General features: G+C 41.1%; 1 protein-coding gene across 9 annotated transcripts in view; it reads left to right on the plus strand.

Annotated features, from left to right (window-relative positions):
• Positions 1–27400, plus strand: part of KIAA0232 — a 100561-nt gene that overhangs the window by 37271 nt on the left and 35890 nt on the right. For all 9 annotated transcript variants that reach the window (XM_016951268.4, XM_016951266.4, XM_016951269.4 and 6 more), the window contains 2 exons: positions 4397–4896; positions 22288–22425. In XM_016951268.4, coding sequence (XP_016806757.1) covers positions 4666–4896; positions 22288–22425 — 369 coding nt within the window. In that variant the 5' untranslated portion in view covers positions 4397–4665. The remainder of the gene's footprint in view (positions 1–4396; positions 4897–22287; positions 22426–27400) is intronic.

Raw genomic sequence — 27400 nt, forward strand, 5'->3', positions numbered from 1 at the left:
GACACATGTACTCATATGTTCATCACGGCACTATTCACACTAGCAAAGATATGGAATCAACCTAGGTGCCCATCAACAGTGGATTGCATAAATAAAATGTGGTACATATATACCATGGAATACTATGCAGCCATTAAAAAAAAGAATGAAATCATGTCCTTTGCAGCAACGTGGATGCAGCTGGAGGATAATATCCTAAGTGAATTAACGTAGAAACAGAAAATAAAATACTGTGTGTTCTCACTTAGAAGTGGGAGTTAAACATCAGTTACTTGTGGATGTAAAGGTGACAGCACTAAACACTGAAGACTGCTATAGTGATGAGGGAGGGAGGCAGTAGGTGTTGAAAAAACTAACTGTTGGGTACTGTACTCAGTACCTGGGCAATGGAATAATTCATACCCCAAACCTCAGCATCATGCAACATACCCAGGTAACAAACTTGCATATGTACCCCCTGAATCTAAAATAAAAGTTAAAAAGAAAAAAGACGCCACATCTTACTTGGGTAGAGCAGGTAGAGAAGTTTGGGGAAAAGCTGGCATGTTTAGGCTACATCTACCAGATTGACATTCAGGAATATAAACTTGAATTCTGTGGAAAAAATTAAGTGGAGGGTTTTTTTTTTTAATAGGCAGCATATAATTAGGTCTTGCTGTTTTAAAATTCAGTGTATCTCTGCCTTTTAATTGATGTGTTTAGGTCATTTACATTCATTATTATTAACAGCTATGTTATTAGAATTTGTCTTCAAATGATAAACCATTTTCATACAAGAACTTAATAATAGTATTCTTACATTTCTCCACTCCTGGCCTTTATCCTACTGTTGGCTTATGTTTTACTTGTATGTATGTTATTAAATAAAAGCTCTACAATGTTTTGTATTATTTTTGTTTAAGCAATTGTCTTTTAAAGATATTTAAATAATAAGACAAACGTTGTTATTTCTGGTGCTCTTTGTTCCCTTGAATGGATCCACATTTTGTTCTGTCTTACTCTGTTTTCTGTTGCTATAACAGAATGACACAGATTAGGTATTTATAAAGAATAGTTTATTTGGCTCACAGTTCCTGGAGGCTGGGAAGTCCAAAAGCATGGCATTGGCATGTAGTGAGGGTCATGCCATGGCAGAAAGCATCACATGATGGGGAGGGTAAGAGGAGGCGAGAGTGCTTGAGACAGAAATGGGGCTGAACTTATCCTTTTATCAGGAGCCCACTCCTGTGATATGAAGTTGGAGCCCTCATGACCTAATCACCTCTTAAAGGTCTTACCTCTTAATACCATCACAATGGCAGTTAAATTTCAACATGAGGCTTGGAGGTGATATTTAAATCCATAGCATTTGCTGGCGATAAATTCCTTCAGTTTTTGCATATCAGAGAAAGCATTTGTTTCACTTTCATTTTGAAAGTTTTTAGTTTTTAGCTTTTTGCTTTTTATTTTTATTTTTTATTTCCATAGGTTTTTGGGGAACAGGTGATGGTTACATGAGTAAGTCCTTTAGTGGTGATTTCTGAGATTTTGGTGCACCCATCACCTGAGCAGCATACACTCTACCCAGTTTGTAGTCTTTTTATCTCTTACCCGTCTCCCACCCTTTCCCCCTGAGTTCCCAAAGTCCACTGGTATCATTCTTATGCCTTTGCATCCTCATAGCTTAGCTCCCGCTTGTGAGTGAAAACATACAGTGTTTGGTTTTCTATTCCTATATTACTTCACTTAGAATAATGGTCTCTAGTTCCATCAGGGTCACTGCAAATGCCATTACTTCGTTCCTTTTTGTGGCTGAGTAGTAGTCCATGGTGTATATATATACACACATATATACACGTATATACACGTATCTATATATACGTGTATATAGATACGTGTATATACGTGTATGTGTATATATATATACATGTATATATGTGTGTGTGTGTGTATATATGTGTATACATATACCACAATTTCTTTATCCCCTCATTGATTGATGGGCATTTGGGCTGGTACCATATTTTTGCAATAGCAAATTGTGCTGCTATAAATACGAGTGTGCAAGTATCTTTTTGAAAGACACTTTCAATGAGTATAGAATTCTAGGTTGACAGTTTTTTTTTCTTTTAGTACTTTAAAGTTTTTGCTCCATTATCTGCTCACTTGCATTGTTTCCAACAAGAAAACTGAGGTCATACTTATCTTTTGTTTGCTATATTTAATGTTTCTTTTTTCTCTGAGTGCTTTAAAATTTTTCTGTTTATGACAAGTTTGAGTAATTTTATTATAGTGTTCTAGGGGTCGTTTTCTTCATATTTCTTGCACATCTCCAGAATTGAGTGTGTTATTTAATTGACAATCTCTCTGGCATCCTGAGATCCAAATGTTAAATGAATTATGGAAAATGTTTTGAAAGTCAATTGGAAAAGTTCAGCTGGTGAAAGCTACAGAAAATCTTGGCTTTAGTTTATCTAGTTGTCATAATTCAGAAAAGATAATATAGTAGAGAGGATTTTAAAAGTAGCAAAACATGTATTAGTGACACATTAATTTAGTAACTTAGTCCTGTGGTGAACTTAAAACTGTTGTCTTTATATTTAATGTGTGTAAAATTTACTACATAGTGATAGATAAATGCAAGAAACTCAGTCTTAAATCTTTGGGTAATGGTATTTGTCTTTCTGACTTGATGCTTTTACTAACATTTATTAACAATACTTTGAAAGTAATTTTTGGTAGCCCTCTTATTATCTGTTAAAATTCATGCAAAAGTTGAGTTTAGGAGGTTTACCTTTCATTACATTAGTTTTCATTTTCTAGTGGTTTGTAAATTAACCAGAACTCTAATATAAAGAATATTATGATTTAATAAAGCCATTGTTAGATTACTTTCACTTATTGAAAGTATGTTAATTTGGGGGGAAGCCATTAAACTGAAAGTGTGTCATCTGTCATAAAAACTAAGAAATTCAACCTAGGTATATAAGAAGACAAGTTTCTTTTTTTTTAAATTTATTATTATTATACTTTAAGTTTTAGGGTACATGTGCACAGTGTGCAGGTTAATTACATATGTGTACATGTGCCATGCTGGTGCGCTGCACCCACTAACTCGTCATCTAGCATTAGGTATATCTCCCAATGCTATCCCTCCCACCTCCCCCCACCCCACAACAGTCCCCAGAGTGTGATGTTCCCCTTCCTGTGTCCATGTGTTCTCATTGTTCAGTTCCCACCTATGAGTGAGAATATGCGGTGTTTGGTTTTTCGTTCTTGCGATAGTTTACTGAGAATGATGATTTCCAATTTCATCCATGTCCCTACAAAGGACATGAACTCATCATTTTTTATGGCTGCATAGTATTCCATGGTGTATATGTGCCCCATTTTCTTAATCCAGTCTATCATTGTTGGACATTTGGGTTGGTTCCAAGTCTTTGCTGTTGTGAATAATGCCGCAATAAACATACGTGTGCATGTGTCTTTATAGCAGCATGATTTATAGTCCTTTGGGTATATACCCAGTAATGGGATGGCTGGGTCAAATGGTATTTCTAGTTCTAGATCCCTGAGGAATTGCCACACTGACTTCCACAATGGTTGAACTAGTTTACAGTCCCACCAACAGTGTAAAAAGTGTTCCTATTTCTCCACATCCTCTCCAGCAAGAAGACAAGTTTCAATAGTTGTAACAGTATAGCCTGGTTGTAAAACAGATTGGTACTCCACCTTTATTTGTATGAAATCAGAGATGACCAGTCCTAAAGTTTCGAGCCCTACAAAGTAATTGATTACTTATATAAAACATAAAGAACTAATTTTTTTACCCATGTTTCAATGAAATTACTCTTCATCTACTTATTTCCGTTATACTTAGATATGAACTAGTGATTTATTAGTTGTTTTTCAGCATTACAGAAACAAAATTTTACTAGTCCAATCTCTTGAGATAGCAAAAAAAAAAAAATTGGTATAATTGAGCAGAAGCAGAGCATCAACTCCTGAATTTTCATTTATTTTAAATGATACTAAGCTTTTTAAAAGTTCACAATGTTGTTTTAAGTTTTTTTAAAAATTTATTTATAAAGACAATGTCTCAATATGTTCCCCACACTGGAGCGCAGGGGTTATTCATAGGTACAGTCATGGTGCAGGACAGCCTCGAACTCCTGGGTTCAGGCAGTCTTCCCGCTTCAGCCTTCCAACTTGCTGGTACACGGGAAGGTACCACAGTGCCTGGATTCATTTTAGAAGTTTAAAATATCAAAGATGATGGGGGGAAAAATCAGTGTTCTAAGATACCAAAAATATTTTAATAAAGAGGGACAGTTTATTTGATTTTTTTTTCCTCAAAAGGTCAATAATTTATTATTTATATATAATGCATACTTTTTTTCCTCTCTCGTTTTTGTAGGTTCTGCCGGAGACTTCCATTTGGCCTCAATGTGAAATTAAAGTAGAAAATCACATCTACATGTATGTTGCTATCAGGATGTTGATTCATTAGTCATGCCTGAAGAGGGAAAGTCTGTTTTAGGTGGCTGACTACCAGCAAAAATCAATGCTTATCCTACATGTCAAGCATCTCTACTTTTTACTGGAGTGAAAATCCCCTCCAGATACCAACAGAATATCACCTGCAGAAAATGCTTCACATTTTAAGGATGTCGGCAACCTAAATTCATGTACCCTATCTGTACAGTTGTTGTGGATGGTTTGCCATCTGGAAGCTCCTCAAGTTCTTATCCAGGCCCTGTGTCTGTTTCTGAAATGTCTCTGCTTCATGCTTTGGGTCCAGTTCAGACCTGGCTGGGACAAGAGCTCGAGAAATGTGGCATTGATGCCATGATTTACACTCGGTATGTCCTCAGTCTTCTGCTGCATGACAGCTATGACTACGACCTGCAGGAACAGGTATTTACATATGTTAAGTGTTTCGTGAAAACTGATTGTATCTGTATGTATACATTCCTCTTAAGCAAGCACTTTTATACTTGAAAACTGAGCTATTCGTGTGTGTGCGCAAACATTTAACCTGTCAGTGACCAGATGGTAAGATTGCCTTGGAGTGTCAATCAGCCTGTGTCATCGAGCACCCTGTTAAGTGCAGTTATTTTCTCCATAGTTAGACTTTCTCACTGTTGGTTACGTTTTGGCATAGACTCCAGATCTTGTCATGGACTGGTCATAGTTTGGTGACCTGCTGCCTTTGAGTAGCAGTGCTCTGGAATGTTGATTTCTACTATTTAGAAAACTCACACATTATGAATAGATATTTAAACATTGCGTCTATTATACTTCTTGCCATCCAAATTTAATATTGTATTTTATCTGCAAGAATGATGTTTAACTGCTTATTAGTCAGTATGTATGACAAATCAGTAGACTTAAAGTTGAGTAAAGCACACAATTTTGCTATAAGTCAGGGTGTGTCACCTTGCAAGTTGGTCATTACACATTTTATTTGACTTTGCTGCTGAGTTTATAGTGAGAAATTGGGCTGGGTGTGGTGGTTCACACTTACAGTCCCAACACTTTGGGAGGCCGAGGCGGGAGGATCCCTTTAAACTGGGAGTTTGAGACCAGCCTTGGCAACATAGAACCCAGTCTTTACAAAAAGTATTAAAAAATTAGCCAGGCATGGTAGCATGTGCCTGTAGTCCGTAGCTACTCAGGAGGCTGAGGTGGGAGGATGACTTCAGCCCAGAAAGTCGAGGCTGCAGTCAGCCATGATTGCGCCATTGCACTGCAGCCTTGGCAACAGAGCAAGACCCTGTCTCTCGCTCGCACGCATACACGAGAGAGAGAGAAAGAGAAAGCAAGAGAAACCAAATACAGGTTCTTGAAAAAAATGTTAACCTCAGTCTCATTCTTAAGAGGAGCTACTGAAAGTGAGGCCTGCCAGAGGGAACCAGAGTCATCAGTACTAAATAAATGGGCTCTGGGTGACTTCTGTCTACAAATTTCACATAAAATCTTTTGGTTTTTATAGACAGTAAAAAGAAGGGGGTATTTTGTGGGCAGTTTTTGTTGCTGTTTTAAACCATCGTTACCCACGCTGAGAGCAGGAAGGGTTTCATTGTCAGGAGATACTGGCTTTGCCCCTCCAGACCACACAAAAAAACTTCAAAGTCCTATAAATAACACATACAGAGGATTTCACCAAGATGCTTAACTTTTTTTGAGACAGGGTCTTGCTCTGTCACCCAGGCTGGAGTGCAGTGGTATGATCATAGCTCACTGAAGCCTTGAACTCCTGGGCTCAAGCAGCCCTCCCACCTCAGCCTCCCAAAGTGCTGGCATTACAGATGGGAGCTACTCTTTCCAGCCAGCTTAACATGTTTTATACCTCAGTTGTGCAGAGCATGTTTGATGAGAGGGGTTTCTCATCATGTCTAGCTGGACACAGCGGCATTTTTCTTGCTTCCAGGTTGCTTGCTGCCTTGGCTGGCATTAAGTCAAGTAAGGTTTTGAAGGGATTAGCTTATAACCTAATAATCAGCAAATGTGTTATTTTGGTGGTCAGTATTTTGTATAATTTCCTTACCAGAGCTCTGTTATCATCTTTCTGGTAAATGTCAAATATGCTCCTTTACAGGCAAGACGTTAAATCTACAAACATAGAAGGACTTTAATTTCCAGAAATGAGGAAAATATTTCTCATCATTCAAAAATTATGTACTTTATTGTAAGCATGTACTCATAGGGAATGATTTTTTTTTTTTTTTTTTTGAGACAGGGTCTTGCTCTTTTGCCCAGGCTGGAGTGCAGTGGTGTGATCATAGCTCACTGCAGTCTTAACCTCCTGGGCTCAAGCGATCTTCCTGCCTCTGTCTCCTGAGTAGCTGGAACCACATGTGTGTGGCACCCCACCCAGCTAATTTTTAAAAAACTATGTCTCTTTCTGTTGCCTAGGCTGGAAAGAATAGTTTTTTAGTAGGACTTGAACTTCTCATTTCTTAAGAGTTGTATGTCAGCTATTATCAGTCTACAATATTTAATCAACACCAATAAATTTACTAGCACAAAGTATGTGCTGGGTGCTACAGGACATATAGGATAAAACAGGCCAGATGTTAATAAGATTATAGTAATAACATCTCTGATCAGACTTGTGAATCCTCTGGTTTCTTTACTAACTCTAGGGGGTTGTGGTCAGAGATAAGATGAACTGTCAGTATCTGCAGCTGTGTTTGATCCTCCCTCCAGAGTTCCGGTTCGTTCCTCAGGACACAGGACAGATAAAGGTTAGGGAAAACATAACATGTCTGGAGTTACAAGGAGAATGCGTAGGGAAATAAAAGGCCCTAAAATACTTTTCTACTTGGTCCAAAGTAACAGCCATGTGTGCCAAGTCCCACGCCAATGAAGAAGGTCAAATTTTAAATGATACCTGTTTTAGTAAGACATGACTTGAGAATCCTTTATCCCCTGCATTGCTTTTCCGTGAAGTTACAGTCCTTTGTTAAAGGTGGCAAAAGCCAGATGCCTGACTCAAAGGGAGGATGTGCTTACGGTTTCCCCAGGCAGAGAGGATGCAGAAGACAAGGATGGTTCTCTTCTAGCAAGAGTAAGGAGAGTGGAAGGGGCCTTAGCTTCTGTCATTCAGAACTCCAGCTAACAGCAAGGCTGACAGACCTGGGTGAAGATGTGTGCCACCTTTCCTGATCTCTGGCTCATGCCTGTGATAATGCAGCCCCTCGAGTGGAGGCCAAACCACTGTACTCCTGGGTGTTCATTTCCTCACATCTTCGCTCACCCCTTAGTCCTTGAGTTAGTCTAGCCATGAGCAGCCAGTTTGAAGACCCATCACTTCTCTGTTTTAGGCTAAAGCAAACACGCAGTGCTCTTGAGTTCTAAAACAGATTTTATGCATCAGTCTGGTCTCAGTTGTGCAGGATGATAAGGAAGTAAAGCTGATCAGATCCTAGTCTTGTTTAAGGCTGAATCATCTATAAACCTCTAATTTGGGCAGGGTTATAAACACATTTGTGGTGGTGGGCTGGTTACAATGTAGTTCCAGAGAACCACTGCCTTGTAATATGGAGATACCGTCACTGTGCCAGTAGTTTTATTTCCATAAATGTTTCTTCTTCCTTTTTTTTTTTGTCATGATTACTCTGTCTGGGAAGTATATTCTAAGATAATCAGGAAATCACTACATATCACTTTTATTTTATATAAACTGCTTTTCTCACCCATCTTTCAAAGCGTAGGTCACCTCTGTCTCTGAAACCTTGTCTGATAATTTCTGATGAAAGCAATGTCTTCTACCAAACTTGGTAATATTTTACTGTAAAGCTTTTCATTATCGTTACTGGAATGTATTCTGTTTCTCAGTAGGTTATAACATCCTTATGGGCAGAAATCATATATTAATCTTTTTAAAAAAAGTTTAACCAGCCTGGGCAACATAGTGAGACCCCATCTCTTAAAAAAAATTATCTGGATGCAGTGGGGTTTACCTGTAGTCCCAGCAACTTGGGAAGCTGAGGTAGGAGGATCGCTTGAGCCTGGGGGGTGGAGGCTGCAGTGAGCAGCGATCATGACGCTGCACTCCAGCCTGGGAAACACAGCGAGACCCTGTCTCTTAAAAAATAAATAAATTTAACTTTTTAAAATGAAATAATTTCAGACCTCACTAACAGCTAGGATAGTACAGAGAGCTCTCATGTTTTCTTCAGTCATCAATTGTTAGTATTTTCACACATTTGCTTTCTTCTATTGATATATAATAGTTGTACATATTTGTGGGTATTATGATATTTTGATACATGAATATAAGATGTTATGATCAAATCAGGGTATTTGAGTTACCTATCTCCTTAAACATTTATCTTTTCTTTGTGTTGGAAATAGTCCAATTCTTTTCTAGCTATTTTGAAATATACAATAAATATTGTTAGCTGTAGTCTCCCTACCATACTGTTGAATACTAGAAGTGACTCTTTGTTTACGTGTATGTTTGTACCCTTTAGCCCACTTTTCTTCATCTTCTACTTTTGCTTTATTTCTGTCTTCTCTTCATGCTGACCTCTCTGAGTAAACTAGCATGTACTTTTTAAGATCAAAGACTTTCCCTTAGTCATATTACAATTACAAAATTCAGGAAAATTAGCATTGATAAAACTTTATTGTCAGATATACAGTCAATATTCAGTTTTTGTCACCTGTCCCGATATTGTTTCTCATTGCAGTTTTCTCCCTCATCTAGTATCTAGTTTGAGATTATACATCGACTTTAATGGCCACATCTCCTTAATCTCCTTTCATCTGTAATAATTCCTTGTTTTTCCCTGGCATCTCATGACATTGATGCTTTTGGAGAGTCCAGGCCAGTTTTGCAAAACATCCCTTAATTTGGGTTTTTCGGATATTTCCTCGTATTTAGAGTTGGCTTGTGCGTTTATGGTAGTAGCATTGCATAATGATGTTTTCTTTTTTTCTGCATATCACATCAGAGGGCCAGTGATGACAGTCTTTATCATTCTTGGAGACGCTGACTTGGTTTATCATGGTTCAGATGGTGTCTGCCAGGTTTCTCCTTGTAATGAATAAGCGATCTGTGCAGGGAGACTTTGATACTTTTACCATCCATTGATGTTCCTTGCCTGAATCAGTTATTAGTTGGGTGGTTGAAAAGTGGTGATTTTCCTAACTCAGTGATCCCCTCTACATTTAGTAGTTGACATTTTACCACAGTGCCTTCCATCTTTTAAAAATCAGTAGCCTGGTCACATAAGGAACATCACAGCATGTAAGATGCAGCACCAGCCACTTAATAATATGTAAGGATTGCCTTATTCAGTCTGCAAGCCAAACCTCGAAAGTAAGTATTAAGCTCCCACAGCCTGAAAGTGAATGGCATGGCAATGTGCATTGACTGGTGACCTGGAGCATTAAGCTTAGATCCTGTACATCTTACAACACATTTGTTACATTAGTTTAAAACATTTTACAGTCTTACTCAAAAACGACTAAAAGGAGAACTTCAGTAACATTATAACTTAAAATGGGAGTTAACTTTTCCTGCCCAGAAGTTGTGCTAGATTGATAGTTGACAGTAGGTCTCCCCATGATCTGTCACAGGTGGGAAGGGATGCACTAGCAGATGAGGGTGTGTTTCAGTATTGTTCTTATAACCCCAAATATGCTTTCGTTTCCTTTATAGCTAATTAAACTACCATTGAGAGTTTATTAAAACTTTTCTTGTTATACATTGATGTTCTCAGCATAATGCATTCTTTGTTTATTATTCTTATTAGGAGTCTGTGATGATAACAGAAAACCCAGCTCAATCTGGCTTAAAGAGAAGTAATAGTAAAAGCAAACACATGTGTATCATGTGCTGTGTGCCAGCTACTGTTGAAGGCACTTATTTTCCATTCACAGTAACTCATTTAATCTTCCTTACACCATCCTGTTATTATTTGTATTTCATAGGTGGAGATACTGACAGTGGTTAAATAGCTTGCCCAAGGCCACACAGCTAGTAAATTTTGGAGCATTTACTGGTTTAAAAAACTTGAAATATCTGGGAATTAGGGCTGACCCCAGTGGCAACTTGATCCAGGGCCTACAGTAAAATCAGTGCCCCGTCTTTTAGCTTGCCTTCTCTGTTGTCTTTTTTTTTTTTTTTTTTTTTTTTGAGGTGGAGCACTCACTGTGTTGCCCAGGCTAGAGTGCAGGGGCGATCTCAGCTCACTGCAGCCTCTGCCTCCTGGGTTCAAGTGATTCTCCTGCCTTAGGCTCCTGAGTAGCTAGATTGCAGGCGTGCATTACCACGCCTGGGTAATTTTTATATTAGTAGACACAGGGTTTCACCATGTTGGCCAGGCTGGTCTCAAACTCCTGGCCTCAAGTGATCCACCCACCTTGGCCTCCCAAAGTGCTGGGATTACAGGTGTGAGCTGCCATGCCCGGCCTGTTTTCTTTATTCTCAAGCTTCACCCCTACCCTGCCCGCTGTAAGCTCAGACTTATACCCTTTTTTGTGTATGTGTGTCCAGCAGAAAGAGCAGGCTTCTCATCCTAATAGGTCAGCTTTGCTATGGAACTGTTCCTGACCTGATCACTGCAGTGACAAGACTTGGGTGGCTAGGGTACAAGCACCTGGAACCACAAGGACTAAGAATTGGAGAGGATGATTCTCCAAGGGAAATATGGAATGAGTAAGTAGGGTGCTGAACCACCCCAAAAAAGTCCTGTCTAACTACCTTTGTACAAAGTAGTGCTTTCTTTCTCTTTTTTTTATTTTTTGTTTTTTAAAATTTATTTATTTATTTATTTATTATTTTTTTGAGACGGAGTCTCGCCCTGTCACCCAGGCTGGAATGCAGTGGTGCGACCTCGGCTCACTGCAACCTCCACCTCCCAGGTTCAAGCGATTCTCCTGCCCCAGCCTCCCAAGTAGCTGGGATTACAGGTGCGCGCCACTACGCCCAGCTAATTTTTGTATTTTTAGTGGAGACGGGGGTTTCACTATGTTGGTCAGGCTGGTCTCGAACTCTTGACCTTGTGATCCGCCCGCCTCGGCCTCCCAAAGCGCTGGGATTACAGGCGTGAGCCACCACACCTGGCCGATTTTGTTGTCTTTTTCTAGAAGTTTTTTCTTTGCAGACCACCTCCAAAAGTATCCTTTCATGATGGCCCCTCCATCTGAGTGATGGCTTTAGGTGTTGTTGGATGGTTAGATTTCTTTTTTTAGATCTTAGGACTCCCAGAACTTTACTAACTGTTCCATATAGAGAACAACCATGGATTCTGTACAAGAATAAGAGGTTTTTTTCCCTAAACTTTTTATTGAGGCATAAAATGCATACAGAAAAATGTACAACTTGATGAATTTTCACAAAGATCATATCCCTGTAACTATAGCCACACACAGAAATGGAAGATTACTGGCAACCCAGAAGCCCCCCTCGTGTCCCACACAGCTTTAGAGTTCCTCACATGCTCAGAGGGGACGCCAGCAGAGTGCCCTCTGCTTCCAACCCCTTCCTCTTGCTTGGACCCTGGCATCTGTATCTCAGGTGTTCTCCCTCTGGCCCTAAGAGTTTACTCCAAGTTCTGCTGCTTTCTTTGCCTCTTCAAAGGGCCACCTTTTTCTCAGCCTCTTGTCCCGGGCCTAGGTCAGCATATTTCCCCAGGAAGGAAGCAGCTGCAGATGTCAGTGCCCTATGCCCACACCTACCTTTCCCTTGGCACTCACTGTCTTCTCCATGCCTGGCACCTCAGCAGGGCTCTGATGCCCTGGAGCAGGTGATGTAGGTTTGGTTTGTCTTTATGTCGTTACTGGCTTTTCTAGTTAATCTAGGCAAGAGAGTTGTGCTGCCACCAATTACTTTTTAAAAGAGAGTATTTATTTGTTTAATGGCATAGTTTGGTTTTGATATATGTTTTGTCTTATCCTCAGTCTTTCCCTGACCCACTGTATTTAAAATAGAAGCCTCCCATTCTCAGCCCTCTTACCTAATTTATTTTTCTTCATGACATTTTTTATTACCTGAAATTATATGATTACTTGTGATTTAATTATGTCTCCCCTACTGGCATATGTAATTCATGAAGTTGGGGCCTTTTTTTTTTTTGGAGAGGGACTCTTGCTGTGTTGCCTAGGCTGGAGTGTAGTGGCGTGATCTTGGCTCACTGCAACCTCCACCTCCCGGGTTCAAGCAATTCTCCTGCCTCAGCCACCCGAGTAGCTGGCATTACAGGCGCCCACCACCACATCTGGCTAATTTTTGTATTTTTAGTAGAGATGGGGTTTCACCATGTGGGCCAGGCTGGTCTCGAGCTCCTGACCTCAAGTGATCCGCCTGCCTTGGCCTCCCAAAGTGCTGGGATTACAGAAGCGAACCACCACGCCCAGCCAGAGTTGGGGACCTTTTCTGCTATGTTTTCTGTTGGATTCCCAGCCGTTAAAACAGTTCCTGGAATATACAAGAGGCTCAGATACGTATTAGACAAATGGATAGCCACGTGCTTCTTTCTCAGGTCTGTGACTTGTGTGTAGGAGGGAAGCATGCTAGGAGTGGGTGTAGACCCCATAATCACACACTGGGGCCTGCCCTGCAGAGAAGTTACTGTTGCTTGTTTTAAATCCCCTAATCAAATTGTATCTACTAGCTCAGAGTCCATCCTTCTAGAAATGTAACTGGATTATTACATTATCTGTATTTGCCCATAGGTTGTATAATAATAATCCCAGTCCTGAGTGCTAGGCGAGACTCATCCCTTCTTCATTCAACAAACCTTATTTGCTCCTTCAGCCTATTTGTAACATACTCCTGTAGCGTGTCCCGTTCAGCATTACGCTTCTTGAAAAGCTAGCATCTGCGGTGTTTCCTGTTACAGTTTATTAGAATCTTTAACAATAGGAACTATAAAAGTCTGACCATAAAGCGCTCCTCGTGTGTGTCACTGCATACACTGTATTTCAACAAACATTCAACAGACTTTAATTAAATAACCTTCTACATCACAAGCATTGTTATTTGCATTTAAACAACACTTCCTATTTTTATTCTCTTATTTCAAATCAGCATTTCAGAGCTCCAGAAAGAAAGCCAGGAGTATCTTTCTAGAACCTTCCCTATCCCTGAAAACTTCCTAAGAATTATTCCATGCTATTACTTGAGCCCAGGAGTTTGAAACTAGCCTGGGCAACATGGAGAAACCCTGTCTCTACAAATAATACAAAAATTAGTCAGGCATGGTGGTGTGTGCCTGTAGTCTCAGCTGCTCGGGAGGCTGAGGTTGGAGGATCACCTGAGGCCAGGGAGGTCGAGGCTGCAGTGAGCCATGATTGTGTCACTGCACTCCAGCCTAGGCAACAGAGTGAGACGCCATCTCAAAAAAAAAAAAAGAAGAAGAAGAAAGTGTTCATGCTACTGATGGAAGAGTATATACATGCCAGTATTCACTTTGACTCCCATAGTGACAAAAACCATTCTGGGTAGTAGGTATGAAATAGCATATACATCACTGGATAATTCATGAAGAATTAAGCAGGAGATATCAGAAGGATTATAGGGTGAAAAAACTTGTACCACTGACCCAGACCAAAAGTTCCTTTAATACCACCTTGATTTTTATCCCAAGTGACTTTCAGACCTGCAGTCTCCTGTTCTCTCTTTCCCTTTTGAGATTTCCCCCGCTTACTGTAAGTCAGTATCACATTGTTAAGAACATAGGCCTTGGAGTCTGAAGACCTGGGTTCTAACCCCACCTTCTTTACTTTCCAACTTAGACCACTGACTTGGACAAGTTAACATCTCTGTGCCTGACTCTTCATTTCTATTATTATTATTATTATTATTATTATTATTATTTTAGAGATAGGGTCTTGCTTTCGCCCAGGCTGGAGTGCAGTGTTTCTCAGAGCTCACTGAGCCTCGAATTCTTGGGCTCAAGGGTCCTCCTGTCTCAGCCTTCCAAGTAGCTGGCACTACAGCTGTCTTTTCATTTATAAATTGTACAAATTATGTGCATATCTAATATCGTTACTGAGGATTAAAGGAGATTCATTTATTGACCATATAGGTGCCAGGCATCATTTTATGTACTGATAATATCGTTAGAGGAATACTAGACACAAAGTAAGTGCTCAGTAAATATTGACAACTATTGCTATTATTGTTGCTATTCATACAAATATTTCCTTCAAATAGTTATTTTCCTATTAACTACTCCTCTTCTAGCAGGTAGGCTAATGCATTTGTTAGAGGCAAAGATAAGCTGCTGATACAGTATTTCCAACATTTACCCTAACAATCTCAATTTGAAATATTTAGCCCTGCCATATATCCTAATTATGCATTCAGCAAACATGGTCACTATAATATTTCTGGATGTAATTATTACCTTTGACACAATTGGGTCCCTTGAAAAGGTGTTCTTTAAGACTGACAAATTCCAGTGGCAATTACTCTTATTTTTTGTGACATGATGACCAGGTTAAAAAAATAATAAATTTTAAGAAACTAAAGTAAAAATCTTTTGATGGTACATATAGATAGAATGAACCTGGAGTTGTTCACTGTAAAAGTTATAATGGGAGGGGTAGGGGTGGTTCTCTTGAGTTTAAAAGAGAGTTGTTTAGCACAAAAGAAATACTTTTATTTGTGGTAAGAGTGTTGTTGCCTAAGAAACTGCCCCAAAACTTAGTAGCATTAAAACAACAACAACACGATCATATGACAGAATCTGTAAGTAAGGAATTTGGGCAGGGCTCAATTGGGTGATTCACCCAAAGTCACTCATTGGTACTCAGCTGACAGACAGGCTGAGCTGGAAGGCCCAAGATAGCTTTACTGACATGTCTGTCATCTTGGCAGGTGTGCTGGAGGGCTGGACTCAGCTGGGATTGTTGACCAGAGCCTCTTCATGTGGGTCAGGAGGTAGCTAGGCTTATGTGGTTGGCTGGGTCCCTCAAAGCGAGTAGCCCAAGAGAATCAGGTAGAAGCTTAAGGCCTTTTACCACCGAGCCTTGAAAGTCACATAGAATCACTTCCATTGCACTCTGTTGAGCCGACTGGAGCCCACACACGTTCAAGGGGAAGAAGCATCACTCTCTTGATGGTAGAACCACCACTCTGTCAAGGTGTTTGGTTTCAAAATTTTAGACCACCAAGGACAAAGCTACGATTTTTCCAAAGAAAAAACAAGCCTTACCCAAAGAATTAGGATTTCTTTTTATTAGTAGTATACTTTAAGTTCTAGAGTACATATGCACAATGTGCAGGTTCGTTACATAGGTATACATGTGCCATGTTGGTTTGCTGCACCCATTAGCTCGTCATTTACATTAGGTATTTCTCCTAACGCTATCCCTCCCCCAGCTCCCCGCGTCCCAACAGGTCCCCGGTGTGTGATGTTCCCCTCCCTGTGTCCATGTGTTCTCATTGTTCAATTCCCACTTATGAGTGAGAACATGAAGTGTTTGGTTTTCTGTCCTTGTGATATTTTGCTGAGAATGATGGTTTCCAGCTTCATCCGTGTCCCTGCAAAGGACATGAACTCATCCTTTTTTATGGCTGCACAGTATTCCATGGTGTATATGTGCCACATTTTCTTTATCCAGTCTATTATTGATGGACATTTGGGTTGGTTCCACGTCTTTGCTATTGTGAATAGTGCTGCAATAAACATACATGTGCATGTGTCTTTATAGTAGCATGATTTATAATCCTTTGGGTATATACCCAGTAATGGGAATGCTGGGTCAAATGGTATTTCTAGTTCTAGATCCTTGAGGGATCGCCACACTGTCTTCCACAATGGTTGAACTAATTTACAGTCCCACCAATAGTGTAAAAGCATTCCTATCTCTCCACATCTTCTCCAGCATCTGTTGTTTCCTGACTTTTTGATGATCGCCATTCTAACTGGTCTGAGATGGTATCTCATTGTGGTTTTGATTTGCATTTCTCTGATGACCAGTGATGATGAGCATTTTTTCATATGTCTGTTGGCTGCATAAATGTCTTCTTTTGAGACGTGTCTATGCATATCCTTTGCCCACTTTTTGATGGGGTTGTTTGTTTGTTTGGCTTTGCAAATCATATATGTATATTGAAAATTGGAATACGCAGTTTGGTGGCTTTGAGTCCTAACACTTTCCCCCCATTTCTTGTACTTGTAGAAATATTGTTCTCACTTTTTCCTGATTTCTTTGTTTCTCACTCTATTGTGCTTAATAATTGTATTAAGCGTCGTTTATCTTTTTTTTTTTTTTTTTCAGTATTTATTGATCATTCTTGGGTGTTTCTCGGAGAGGGGGATTTGGCAGGGTCATAGGACAATAGTGGAGGGAAGGTCAGCAGATACACATGTGAACAAAGGTCTCTGGTTTTCCTAGGCAGAGGGCCCTGCCGCCTTCCGCAGTGTTTGTGTCCCTGGGTACATGAGATTAGGGAGTGGTGATGACTCTTAACGAGCATGCTGCCTTCAAGCATCTGTTTAACAAAGCACATCTTGCACCGCCCTTAATCCATTTAACCCTTAGTGGACACAGCACATGTTTCAGAGAGCATGGGGTTGGGGGCAAGGTTATAGATTAACAGCATCCCAAGGCAGAAGAATTTTTCTTAGTACAGAACAAAGTGGAGTCTCCTGTCTGTTTCTTTCCACACAGACACAGTAACAATCTGATCTCCCTTTCTTTTCCCCACACTTCCCCCCTTTCTATTCGACAAAACCGCCATCGTCATCATGGCCCGTTCTCAATGAGCTGTTGGGTACACCTCCCAGACGGGGTGGCGGCCAGGCAGAGGGGCTCCTCACTTACCAGACGGGGCGGCTGGGCAGAGGCGCACCCCACATCCCAGACTGGGCGGCGGCCTGTCGGGGGCTGCCCCCTACCTCCCGAACGGGGCGGCTGGCGGGGCGGAGGGGCTCCTCACATCCCAGACGGGGCGGCTGCCGGGCGGAGGGGCTTCTCACTTCTCAGAAGGGGCGGCGGGTCAGAGACGCTCTTCACCTCCCAGACGGGGTGGCGGCGGGGCAGAGACACTACTCAGTTCCCAGATGGGGTCGCGGCTGGACAGAGGTGCTCCCCACATCCCAGACGATGGGCAGCCGGGCAGAGAGGCTCCTCACTTCCTAGACGGGATGACGGCCGGGAAGAGGCGCTCCTCACTTCCCAGGCTGGGCGGCCGGGCAGAGGGGCTCCTCACATCCCAGACGATGGGCGGCCGGGCAGAGACGCTCCTCACTTCCTAGACGGGGTGGCGGCCAGGCAGAGGCTGCAATCTCAGCGCTTTGGGAGGCCAAGGCAGGCGGCTGGGAGGTGGAGGTTGTAGCGAGCCGAGATCACACCACTGCACTCCAGCCTGGGCAACATTGAGCACTGAGTGAGCGAGACTCCGTCTGCAATCCCGGCACCTCGGGAGGCCGAAGCTGGCAGATCACTCGCGGTCAGAAGCTGGAGACCAGCACGGCCAACACGGCGAAACCCCGTCTCCACCAAAAAATACAAAAACCAGTCAGGCGTGGGCGGCGCGCGCCTGCAATCCCAGGCACTGGGCAGGCTGGGGCAGGAGAATCAGGCAGGGAGGTTGCAGTGAGCCGAGATGGCGGCAGCACAGTCCAGCCTTGGCTGGGCATTAGAGGGAGACCGTGCAAAGGGGAGAGGGGGAGGGGGAAGGAGAGGGAGAGGGAGAGGCAGAGGCGGTTGTTTGTTTTTTTCTTGTAAATTTGTTTAAGTTCTTTGTAGATTCTGGATATTAGCCCTTTGTCAGATGGATAGATTGCAAAAATTTACTCCCATTCTGTAGAATTAGGATTTCTAACTTATAGTGTTGCATTTGAGAGTATATGGAGCAATACCTTTCAGATTCTGAGAAAAATTATCTCCATTCTAAAAGATCTTACCCGAACTAGTAAGTATGAGGGTAACAAAGATAGCTTTTTTTTTTTTTTTTTTTTTTTTGAGACAGGGTCTTACTCTGTCACCCAAACTGGAGCACAGTGGCGTGATCTCTGCTCACTGCAGCCTCCGCCTCCCAGGCTCAAGCAATTCTCCCACCTCAGCCTTCCAAGTAGCTGGGACTACAGGTGGACACCACCATGCCCGGCTAATTTTTGTATTTTTCTTGGAGACAGAGTTTCACCATGTTGGCCAGGCTGTTCTCAAACTCCTGGGCTCAAGTGAGCTGCCCACCTCTGCCTCCCAAATTGCTAGGATTATAGGTGTGAGCCACCATATGCCCTGCCTAAAGATAGCTTTTGACAGATGAGGCTTCTGAGGTTACTGGGAGTATTCTAGGTCTGACTATTACCTGATAGATATATTATTATTCTTAAAACTGTACATTTACATTGTATATACTCTGCTATGTGGGATAAATTCCACATTTAAAATAAATCTGTTAAGATATATGCCAACTGTTGACAGTAGTTACCTGTGAGGATTGATGTTGGGGTGGAACTGACTTGTACTTTCAAAGCAGCTTTTTTTTTTTTGAGACAAAGTCCATTTCAAAATTGTTATAAAGGTTGCTTGAAGCTAATACATGTTTTTGGTAGTTTATGAATTGATACGTTTAAAATAAATAAAGCTGGCCAGGTGAGGTGGCCCACGCCTGTAATCCTAGCACTCTGGGAGGCCGAGGTGGGCAGATCACTTGAGGCCAGGAGTTCAAGACCAGCCCGGCCAACATGGCAAAACCCCATCTCCACTAAAAATACAGAAATTAGCCAGGTGTGGTGGCGCATGCCTGCAATCCCAGCTACTCAGGCTGAGGCACGAGAATCTCTTGAACCCAGGAGGCAGAGGTTGCAATGAGCCAAGATCACGCCACTACACTCCAGCCTGGGTTACAGAGCAAGACTCTGTCTCAGAAGTAAAATAAATAAAGCTAAGGATTCTTCCTCTCAAGCTTCTAGGAATGACATTGATTAATAAGATTAATTTTAGCTCTTATATGAAAATTGATTAAATTTTTTCCCATCACCGTCAGGTTTAGATTTTGCATTAGCACTTACGTTAGGCAGAAGAAAATATATAAAATTTTACATATAAGGAATATGAAAATAATTTCAGAGTGAGAGTTGGTGCTAATGATGGGTACACAAATTCCTGTACTTCCCAAGACACCATTAACGCTTTTTGTGTGTGTAAAATGTTCTCATGGAATAGAGAAGTTTTAAATATAAATATCCCATGTTTTAAAACTGACATTTCTGCTTTTATGTGCAAATGTGAATGCATCAATACAGAGAAAACTAGGGATGGTCCCTGAGTGACAACTGCCAGTTTAGGAATCACCTTGAAGGAAGAATAAAGGAATAGTGTGTATAAAGGGATAGTGTGTACAAAGACACAGAAATAGGAGGGGCCTGATGCTGTAAGGTCAGAAAAGAGTATGCTGAGGAGGGGGTAGTCGAAGGTCAGAGTGGGGCAGGCCCACAGGAAACAGACCCTGAAGAGACTGATGTGCTGTGTGAGGGCATTTCTAGTTATGTCCTAGAGACAAAAGACCTGTAGATCGAGTTTAGCCAGCAGGACTTAATGGCATGGCAGTGGGCAGACGGGCTTGGGCCACTGAAGGCAGGTAGGTCAGTGAGGAGGTCATCACTGTGGGCTGAAGACCTAGTAGGAAAAACAGGAATATAGTTAACCTGAAATTATGCTTGTTTGATTGGAGCGGCTCATTTTTTAGGGGCAAATAGGGGTTATTTTGAGCAATATATCAGTGGATTTATTACTGAATGCTCTCCTCAGAATCTGACTGTATCTCATTCACAAGCAACCCAAAGTTTGGCCTAAATTGGCTTACGGGGGAAAAAAGACTCAAATAACTAAAAGTCCAGAAGTTGGGCTGGCCCCTGCTAGGTTTGATTCAGAGCTTCCCAGTGTCATTCAGGCTTCTGCTCTGCCTCTCTGCCTACCTCTTTTTGTCAGCTTGGTTTTGCAGCCAGCTCCTTGTAGGGTAAAGGGTGGTGACAATGAGCATGCTTCTGGGATCATATTCTCACACACTGTCCAGAGGTCATGTTCTCCGCATTCCCAGCAAGGACCATGAAATGTGCATTTCTGATTGGCCACGTGTCTCTCTCTGAGCCAATCTTTGTGGCCAAAGGGATGATGGGGATAGTGTTAATTCCATGCAGACACATTGTGGTTTTGGTCATTTAGGCACTGTTAGGCAGGGGCGTATGCTCAGCAGCTAGCCTCCAGTGACTGCTGGTGTATTTCCAAGTGGCATGTGCTTTTTCTCCCCCAGTTCCCAATCTCCCTTTTGATAAAGACAGCATGGAAAAGTCAATCAGAACTCTAGCCTTACGTGACCTCCCTGTAGTGTCTAGAAAAGTACCTGATAATAGACTCTCATGCTGGGGAGTTCCTTAGTTGTATCTGCTTTTGGTACTTGATAATTATGTTGTTTCTTTAAGATTAGGACTGAGTAACTATTTGACAAATGTCTAATATTTTATGTTTATGTATAAGCAGACTTTTTTTTTTTTTTTTGAGACACTCCTAACCTCGTGATCCACCCACCTCTGCCTCCCAAAGTGCTGGGATTACAGACATGAGCCATCGCCCCCAGTCATAAGCAGACTTTTAATAGTACAGGATAGGAGACTAAAAGGATAACAATAAGTGAAATAGAAATATCTTGGTTCTTTTTATACTCATTTCTTTAAGCTGTGATTAACAATTCAATGCTGTTAAATTTTGGTTAAGTTATGATACATTAACATAGTACATTAAGCCTTAAAAAAACAGCATGAGGGACCTCTCAAATACAAGTATAAAGAACAGAATGCAAACAAGTGTGTGTGATATACTGTTGTTTATGTAGCTTTTGCTACAGATGTGATGTTTCTTAATTCAACCTAAATAATGTGATAAAGTCACTCTAACATTATTTGAATCATAAATAATGTCAGGCTGCTTCATACATTTTTTGTTCTGTCAAAAGTTAAAACAAGAAGTGAAATCTCCATCCCCACACAAATTTATCATGGGTAAGTTGTCCAGGCTCAAACTGCTCTTCCAGCAGCATTTTTCATACTGGATACGCAGTGCAAAGGAAATTTCTTTATCTCAAAATCTATTTGCCTACTTAAGTTAGCAAGGTGCTTTCATTAACTTTCATTCCTTAGTATTAATCTACAATATACTGACATGCTAGAAGGCAAATATCAAGATACAAATTTAACAGAATTCTATAAATGCCTTCTAACCAAATATGTTCAGTTAAACTCATGCTTGTGGATTAATACCAGCATTTGGCAATTTCTATTTGTGTGAAGACATTTTCAAAGATGAAATACATAAACTTTTTTTTATAAATCAGCATTAAGAGGGCAGTTAGGTAAGGAAAAGACATCCAGATTGAAAAGGAAGAAGTAAGACTCTAGTCACATAAGACATGATCTTGTATAGAATATAGAGAAAATCCTAAGGAATGAAATTAAGAAAAAACTCCATTTGCAATAGTATAAAAAAGAATATAATGCTTAAGAAAAAATTTGACAAAAGTGCAAGACTTGTGCACCAAAAACTATAAAGCATCTTTGAAAGAAATCAAAGAAGACCTAAATAAATAGAAAACATCCCATGTTTGTGATCAGAAAACAATACTGTTAAGATGGCAGTACACCCCAAGTTGTTTTATAGAATCAAGATAATCCGTCTTGGAATGCCAGCTCCCTTTGTCGCAGAAATAGACAAGCCGATCCTAAAACTCGTATGGAAATGCAAGGGGCCTTTTTGTGACTGAGTGTGTGTGGTAGGTGGAACATAGTAGTGTCCAAGTTAGCCCTGGTCATTTAACCTGGTGCAATTTCATTGCAGGAGAATGACATCTTCCTGGGCTGGGAAAAAGGAGCTTATAAGAAATGGGGAAAGAGTAAGAAAAAATGTTCAGATCTAACTCTAGAAGAAATGAAAAAACAGGCTGCTGTCCAGTGTCTTCGATCTGCTTCTGATGAAGTAAGTTTACATTTTGTTTCTAACACTTAAGAGAATAAAAGAAGGGGTGATTTAAGTTTACAAATATGACAACTTGACCTCCAAAAACTGGGAAAACAAAGTACTTACTTATTTTACCAAGTAACATGAACATTACCACTTTTCCTTTATGGTATTTTTCTATATTTTCTGAAGTTTTATGTGCTTTTCTTTTATATGTGCTATTCTAATTAAGAGTATACACAAAATTTTATATCCTTTTTCCAACTCGACTATTTCATCCTGTTACTACATTGTCTTTATTCTTTTTAGTGGCTCAGTTGCATTTCATCAAATAATATTTCAACAGCAGTATAATATTATAATATAATCTTTATTACTGGATGTTTACCTTGCTCTTGATTTTTTTTTTTTTTAAGACAGTGTCTCACTCTGTCGCCCAGGCTGGAGTGCAGTGGTGTGATCTCAACTCACTGCAACCTCTGCCTCCCAGGCTTAAGCGATTCTTGTGCCTCAGCCTCCTGAGTAGCCAGAATTACAGGCACGTGCCACCACGCCTGACTAATTTTTTTGCATTTTTTAGTAGAGATGGGGTTTCACCATGTTGGCCAGGCTGGTCTTGAACTCCTGATCTCAGGTGATCTGCCTGCCGTGGCCTCCCAAAGTGCTGAGATTATAGGCATGAGCCATCGCGCCCGGCCCGCTCTTGATTTTTCTGTTATGCTGTCTAGAATATGTTATGTGGGGTTTTTCAGTGGTCTGTATTATTACATTTGGATACATTCCTAGAAGGGAATAGCAGTTCAAACACTTCAAAAGTACTGTATTGGCATATGATTTATATATTTTTTGTTTTTAGAAAATATTACAATATTATTTTATTGTTTTAGCATTTCATATAAAATATTTCTCATGTCTTTCAGTTTCCTGAAATAACAAAATAATTAAAAAATATCTTTTGCAGTTAATATTATGAATTCTTATTTTATTATTCACTCTAAGATGTTATCTGTGAGATCATAACTACTGAAAGAGTCATTTTGCTTTGACCATACTATTTGAGAAGGTATGGTTTAAGCACCTTTATGATGCAAGGCGAAATTGAGCGGATTCTGACCTCCAGAAACTTCCTTCCTGGACTAATTGTTGAATGGTCTAGTGTTGCGATCATTGGCTTTGTTATCTTTGACAATCTGCAGAAGTTTATTCTGTCTGGCTGCCACTGATGCAAACGGTTTTTAAGGCTTGCTTAATGTTTCCCACCTTTCTGTTCTCATCCAACTCCTAATTATCTCTGAGGCCAGGAACAGTGGCTCAACACCTGTAATCCCAGGACTTTGGGAGGCCAAGGCGGGCAGATCACCTGAGGTCAGGAGTTCGAGACCAGCCTGGTCCAACATAGTGAAACCCCATCTCTACTAAAAATACAAAAATTAGCTGGGCATGGTGGTGCATGCCTGTAATCCCAGCTACTTGGGAGGCTGAGGCAGGAGAATCACTTGAACCTGGGAGGCAGAGGTTGCAGTGAGCCAGGATCATGCCGCCGCACTCCAACCTGGGCAACAGAGGGAGACTCCATCTCAAGAAAATAAAAAAAGAATTGTCTCTGAAAGCCTGACTCCCCTGGCCATATACTCATGATACATTGTGTATACCTCAAATAACATGGCCTTCACATCCTAAGTTGTAATTATTCATTTGACTGTGCTCACTGGGCGCAAGGACTGTGAGTTACCCATCTTTTTTTTTTTTTTTTTTTTTTTTTGTGGTGTAGTCTTGCTCTGTAGCCCAGGCTGAAGTGCAGTGGCGCCATCTCGGCTCACTGCAAGCTCTGCCTCCCGGGTTCATGCCATTCTTCTGCCTCAGCCTCCTGAATAGCTGGGACTACAGGCGCCCGCCACCACGCCCGGCTAATTTTTTGTATTTTTTAGTAGTGATGGGGTATCACCGTGTTAGCCAGGATGGTCTCGATCTCCTGACCTCGTGATCCGTCTGCCTCAGCCTCCCAAAGTGCCGGGATTACAGGCGTGAGCCACCGCACCCGACCAAGTTACCCATCGTTTTTATCTCCTACTGCCTAGCACAGTGAGTGCTTATCACATGAAAGGTACTGATTTTTTTAAAATGAATCTAACATTCATTTTTAAAAAAGCCTACCCTTTCATCCAATTATTTTTTCTATTCCCAGCTGTTTTCTTCTCCCCCACCTCTGATTTTTTAACTTCTTAATTTCTTTTTCTTTTTCTTTTCTTTTTTCTTTTTTTGAGACGACAGAGTCTTACTCTATTGCCCAGGCTGGAATGCAGTGACGCAAACCTGGCTCACTGCAACCTCCTGGGTTCAAGCGATTCTCCTGCCTCAGCCTCCCGAGTAGCTGGGATTGCAGGCATCCGCCACCACACCCAGCTAATTTTTGTATTTTCAGTAGAGATGGGGTTTCACTGTGTTGGCCAGGCTGGTCTCAAACTCCTGACCTCAGGTGATCCACCTGCTTCCACCTCCTGAAGTGCTGGGATTACAGGCGTGAGCCACCGCGCCTGGCCAACTTCTTAATTTCTTGAAATTGTTGCTTCATACAGCATGGGATAGGAGTTTGGAAGTTACCACTTATACATACAGCTATCTTAGGCACCATTTCATTACAACAATTAGGAACATAATTAACCTGGTTTAAGGAAGAATAGAAATATATGTAAAGGATACAGGGATATCTCACTGAAGCCAAGTGCTAAAAGTATAGCAGCCTCACGAGAGACCTGAACTGGGAATTATGTGATAGACAAAGTCACTTTCGGTAACAACCAAGCTACAATCTCTCATTTCCTTCTGTGCCTGAGTCAGGGTCATTCCCTCTCTGTCCAAACTCTGGTTTTCTCTGCTTTAGCACATAGTGAAGAATGGCCATTCCAGCTTCCAGCCCAGCATGACCATGGAACTCTACTGTCCAACACCATTCATCTAGAGAGAGAATCTGATTGGCTGGGCTTGAGCCAGGTGATTGAGCCTGGGCTTAATCAGGCTTGAGCCAGCCTGATTTGATAAGCCCTGGTGAGGGGGCAGGGCTGCCTGGAGGTTCATCACTTCAGCAGGGGCTGTGAGTGACGTGCCCAGAGAAAACTTGGCAGAGAAAACTTTGTGGTTAAAATGGTGGGTTTTTTGGTTTTTTGTTTTAATTTTTAAAAAATACAGGGACAGGGTCTCCCTGTGTTGCCCAGGCTGGTTTTGAACTCCTGGGCTCAAGACATCCTCCCGCGTCGGCCTCCCAAACTGCACGGTACAGGCCTGAGTCACCATGCCCAGCCAAAATGGTGTTTTCTTTATGACACCGAAAGGGAGTAAATTGATAATTTGTAGATTGATAAGTAATTTAGAGCTTTTAAAGGAATTCAGAATGCAGATTTTTTTTTTTTTAACAAGTGAGAAGTTAATTCAGGTAAATTATTTGAGCAAAATCCAAAGAAGCTGCTGAGTTATAGTCGGAAAGAAAATATGGGTAGTGCAGGTTCAAACTGAGAAAGGATCTTATTTCTTTTTTGGACCAAAGTTGCTGAGAAATGAGCCTAGCCTTTGACTCACGGTTAAGCTGGGGAAATGACAGGGGCAGCTGAAATCAACTGAAAAGATGAAGGGTATAAAAACCTTCTGTGAGTAATGCAAGACCCTTCTCCTGTAGCTTGTTGAATTTGCGTGTAATTCATGCTAGCCGAGTATGTCGTGTGATGTGAAGAACTTAGTATGAGGTAGAAACAGTGCAAGGGAATGGTTGTGGCTTATAAAGATCTTTGATTCTTTAGGTTATTGCTTTGGGAAAATGCTTTCCTTTGTCTGGCTGTCATAGGCAGGATTTTTATTTTCAACCCCAGTAAAGCATATTTGTACTTTTATTGCTCTTTCCTTCTCATTTTATTTAAAAAAAAAAGATTGTTGGATTGCTTTTTCGTAACAACGATTTTTAAAAATCTTACCAAATTAAAATTAGCTGAGGAAGTGAATGTGCCAGGCATAACCAGATGCTCGGTAATTACTTATGGAATGAATGAGGAGAGTCTTCAAGTCCCAGTCCCTGCTCCAGAGCTGTTGTTTGTGCATCAATCTATAGATCCCTTAAACCAGGTGTCCCCGACCCCCGGGCCATGGACAGGTACCAGTACATGGCCTGTTAGGAGCTGGGCTGCACAGCAGGAGGTGAACAGCGAGCAAGCTTTACCGCCTGAGCTCCGCCTCTTGTCAGATCCGTTGTGGCATTAGATTCTCATAGGAGCACAAACCCTATTGTGGACTGAGCATGCGAGGGATCTAGGGTGAACGCTTCTTATAAGAATCTAATGCCTGAGGTGGAAGTTTCATCCCGAACCCCATGCCTACCTGCTTGGTCTGTGGAACAGTTGTCTTCCACGAAACCAGTCCCTGGTGCCAAAAACACTGGGGACCACTGCCTTAAACCAGCTCACTGGCCTCTTGGGGAGCCAATGAAAAGAACCCTCTTTAACTATTGCCTGCTGCAATAGAAAGAATCAATGTGTGGTAGTTTATGAATGGTAGGCCATCTGTGTGTCCCCTGGGTTTCTTTTTATAATCTGTCTATTGGCTTCAATGGAAAGAAAGGAGCAAAGAGGACCTACATCGAAAATTATAATGCACAATTTTATTTTGTGTTTTTGTCGTGAATGTTTGCATATAAGTATGCTCATTTCCTGAGGATGATCGTGTTTGTGGTACTGTGTGCTATGCTTTCCCATCCAGTCCAAATGCCCTCTTAAAAGTGCTTCTCAGTACAGCTCTTTAGACAGTCACTACTAATTGGTCACAATCAAAAACCACTAACAGTTCAAGTTTATAATCTAGTAGATTAAAATGCTAATGGCGATTAAAATGCTAATGGCAATTAAAAGACAATAATATAGGTTATATTATTATATTAAATATAAGTATAGGTAGGAAGTACTGGTGATGTTATGCATTACATGTGAGATGAATTATTTTCTCATTATGTGTG

The sequence above is a fragment of the Pan troglodytes genome, chromosome 3, assembly GCF_028858775.2.
Source record: "Pan troglodytes isolate AG18354 chromosome 3, NHGRI_mPanTro3-v2.0_pri, whole genome shotgun sequence".
Classification (NCBI taxonomy): domain Eukaryota; kingdom Metazoa; phylum Chordata; class Mammalia; order Primates; family Hominidae; genus Pan; species Pan troglodytes.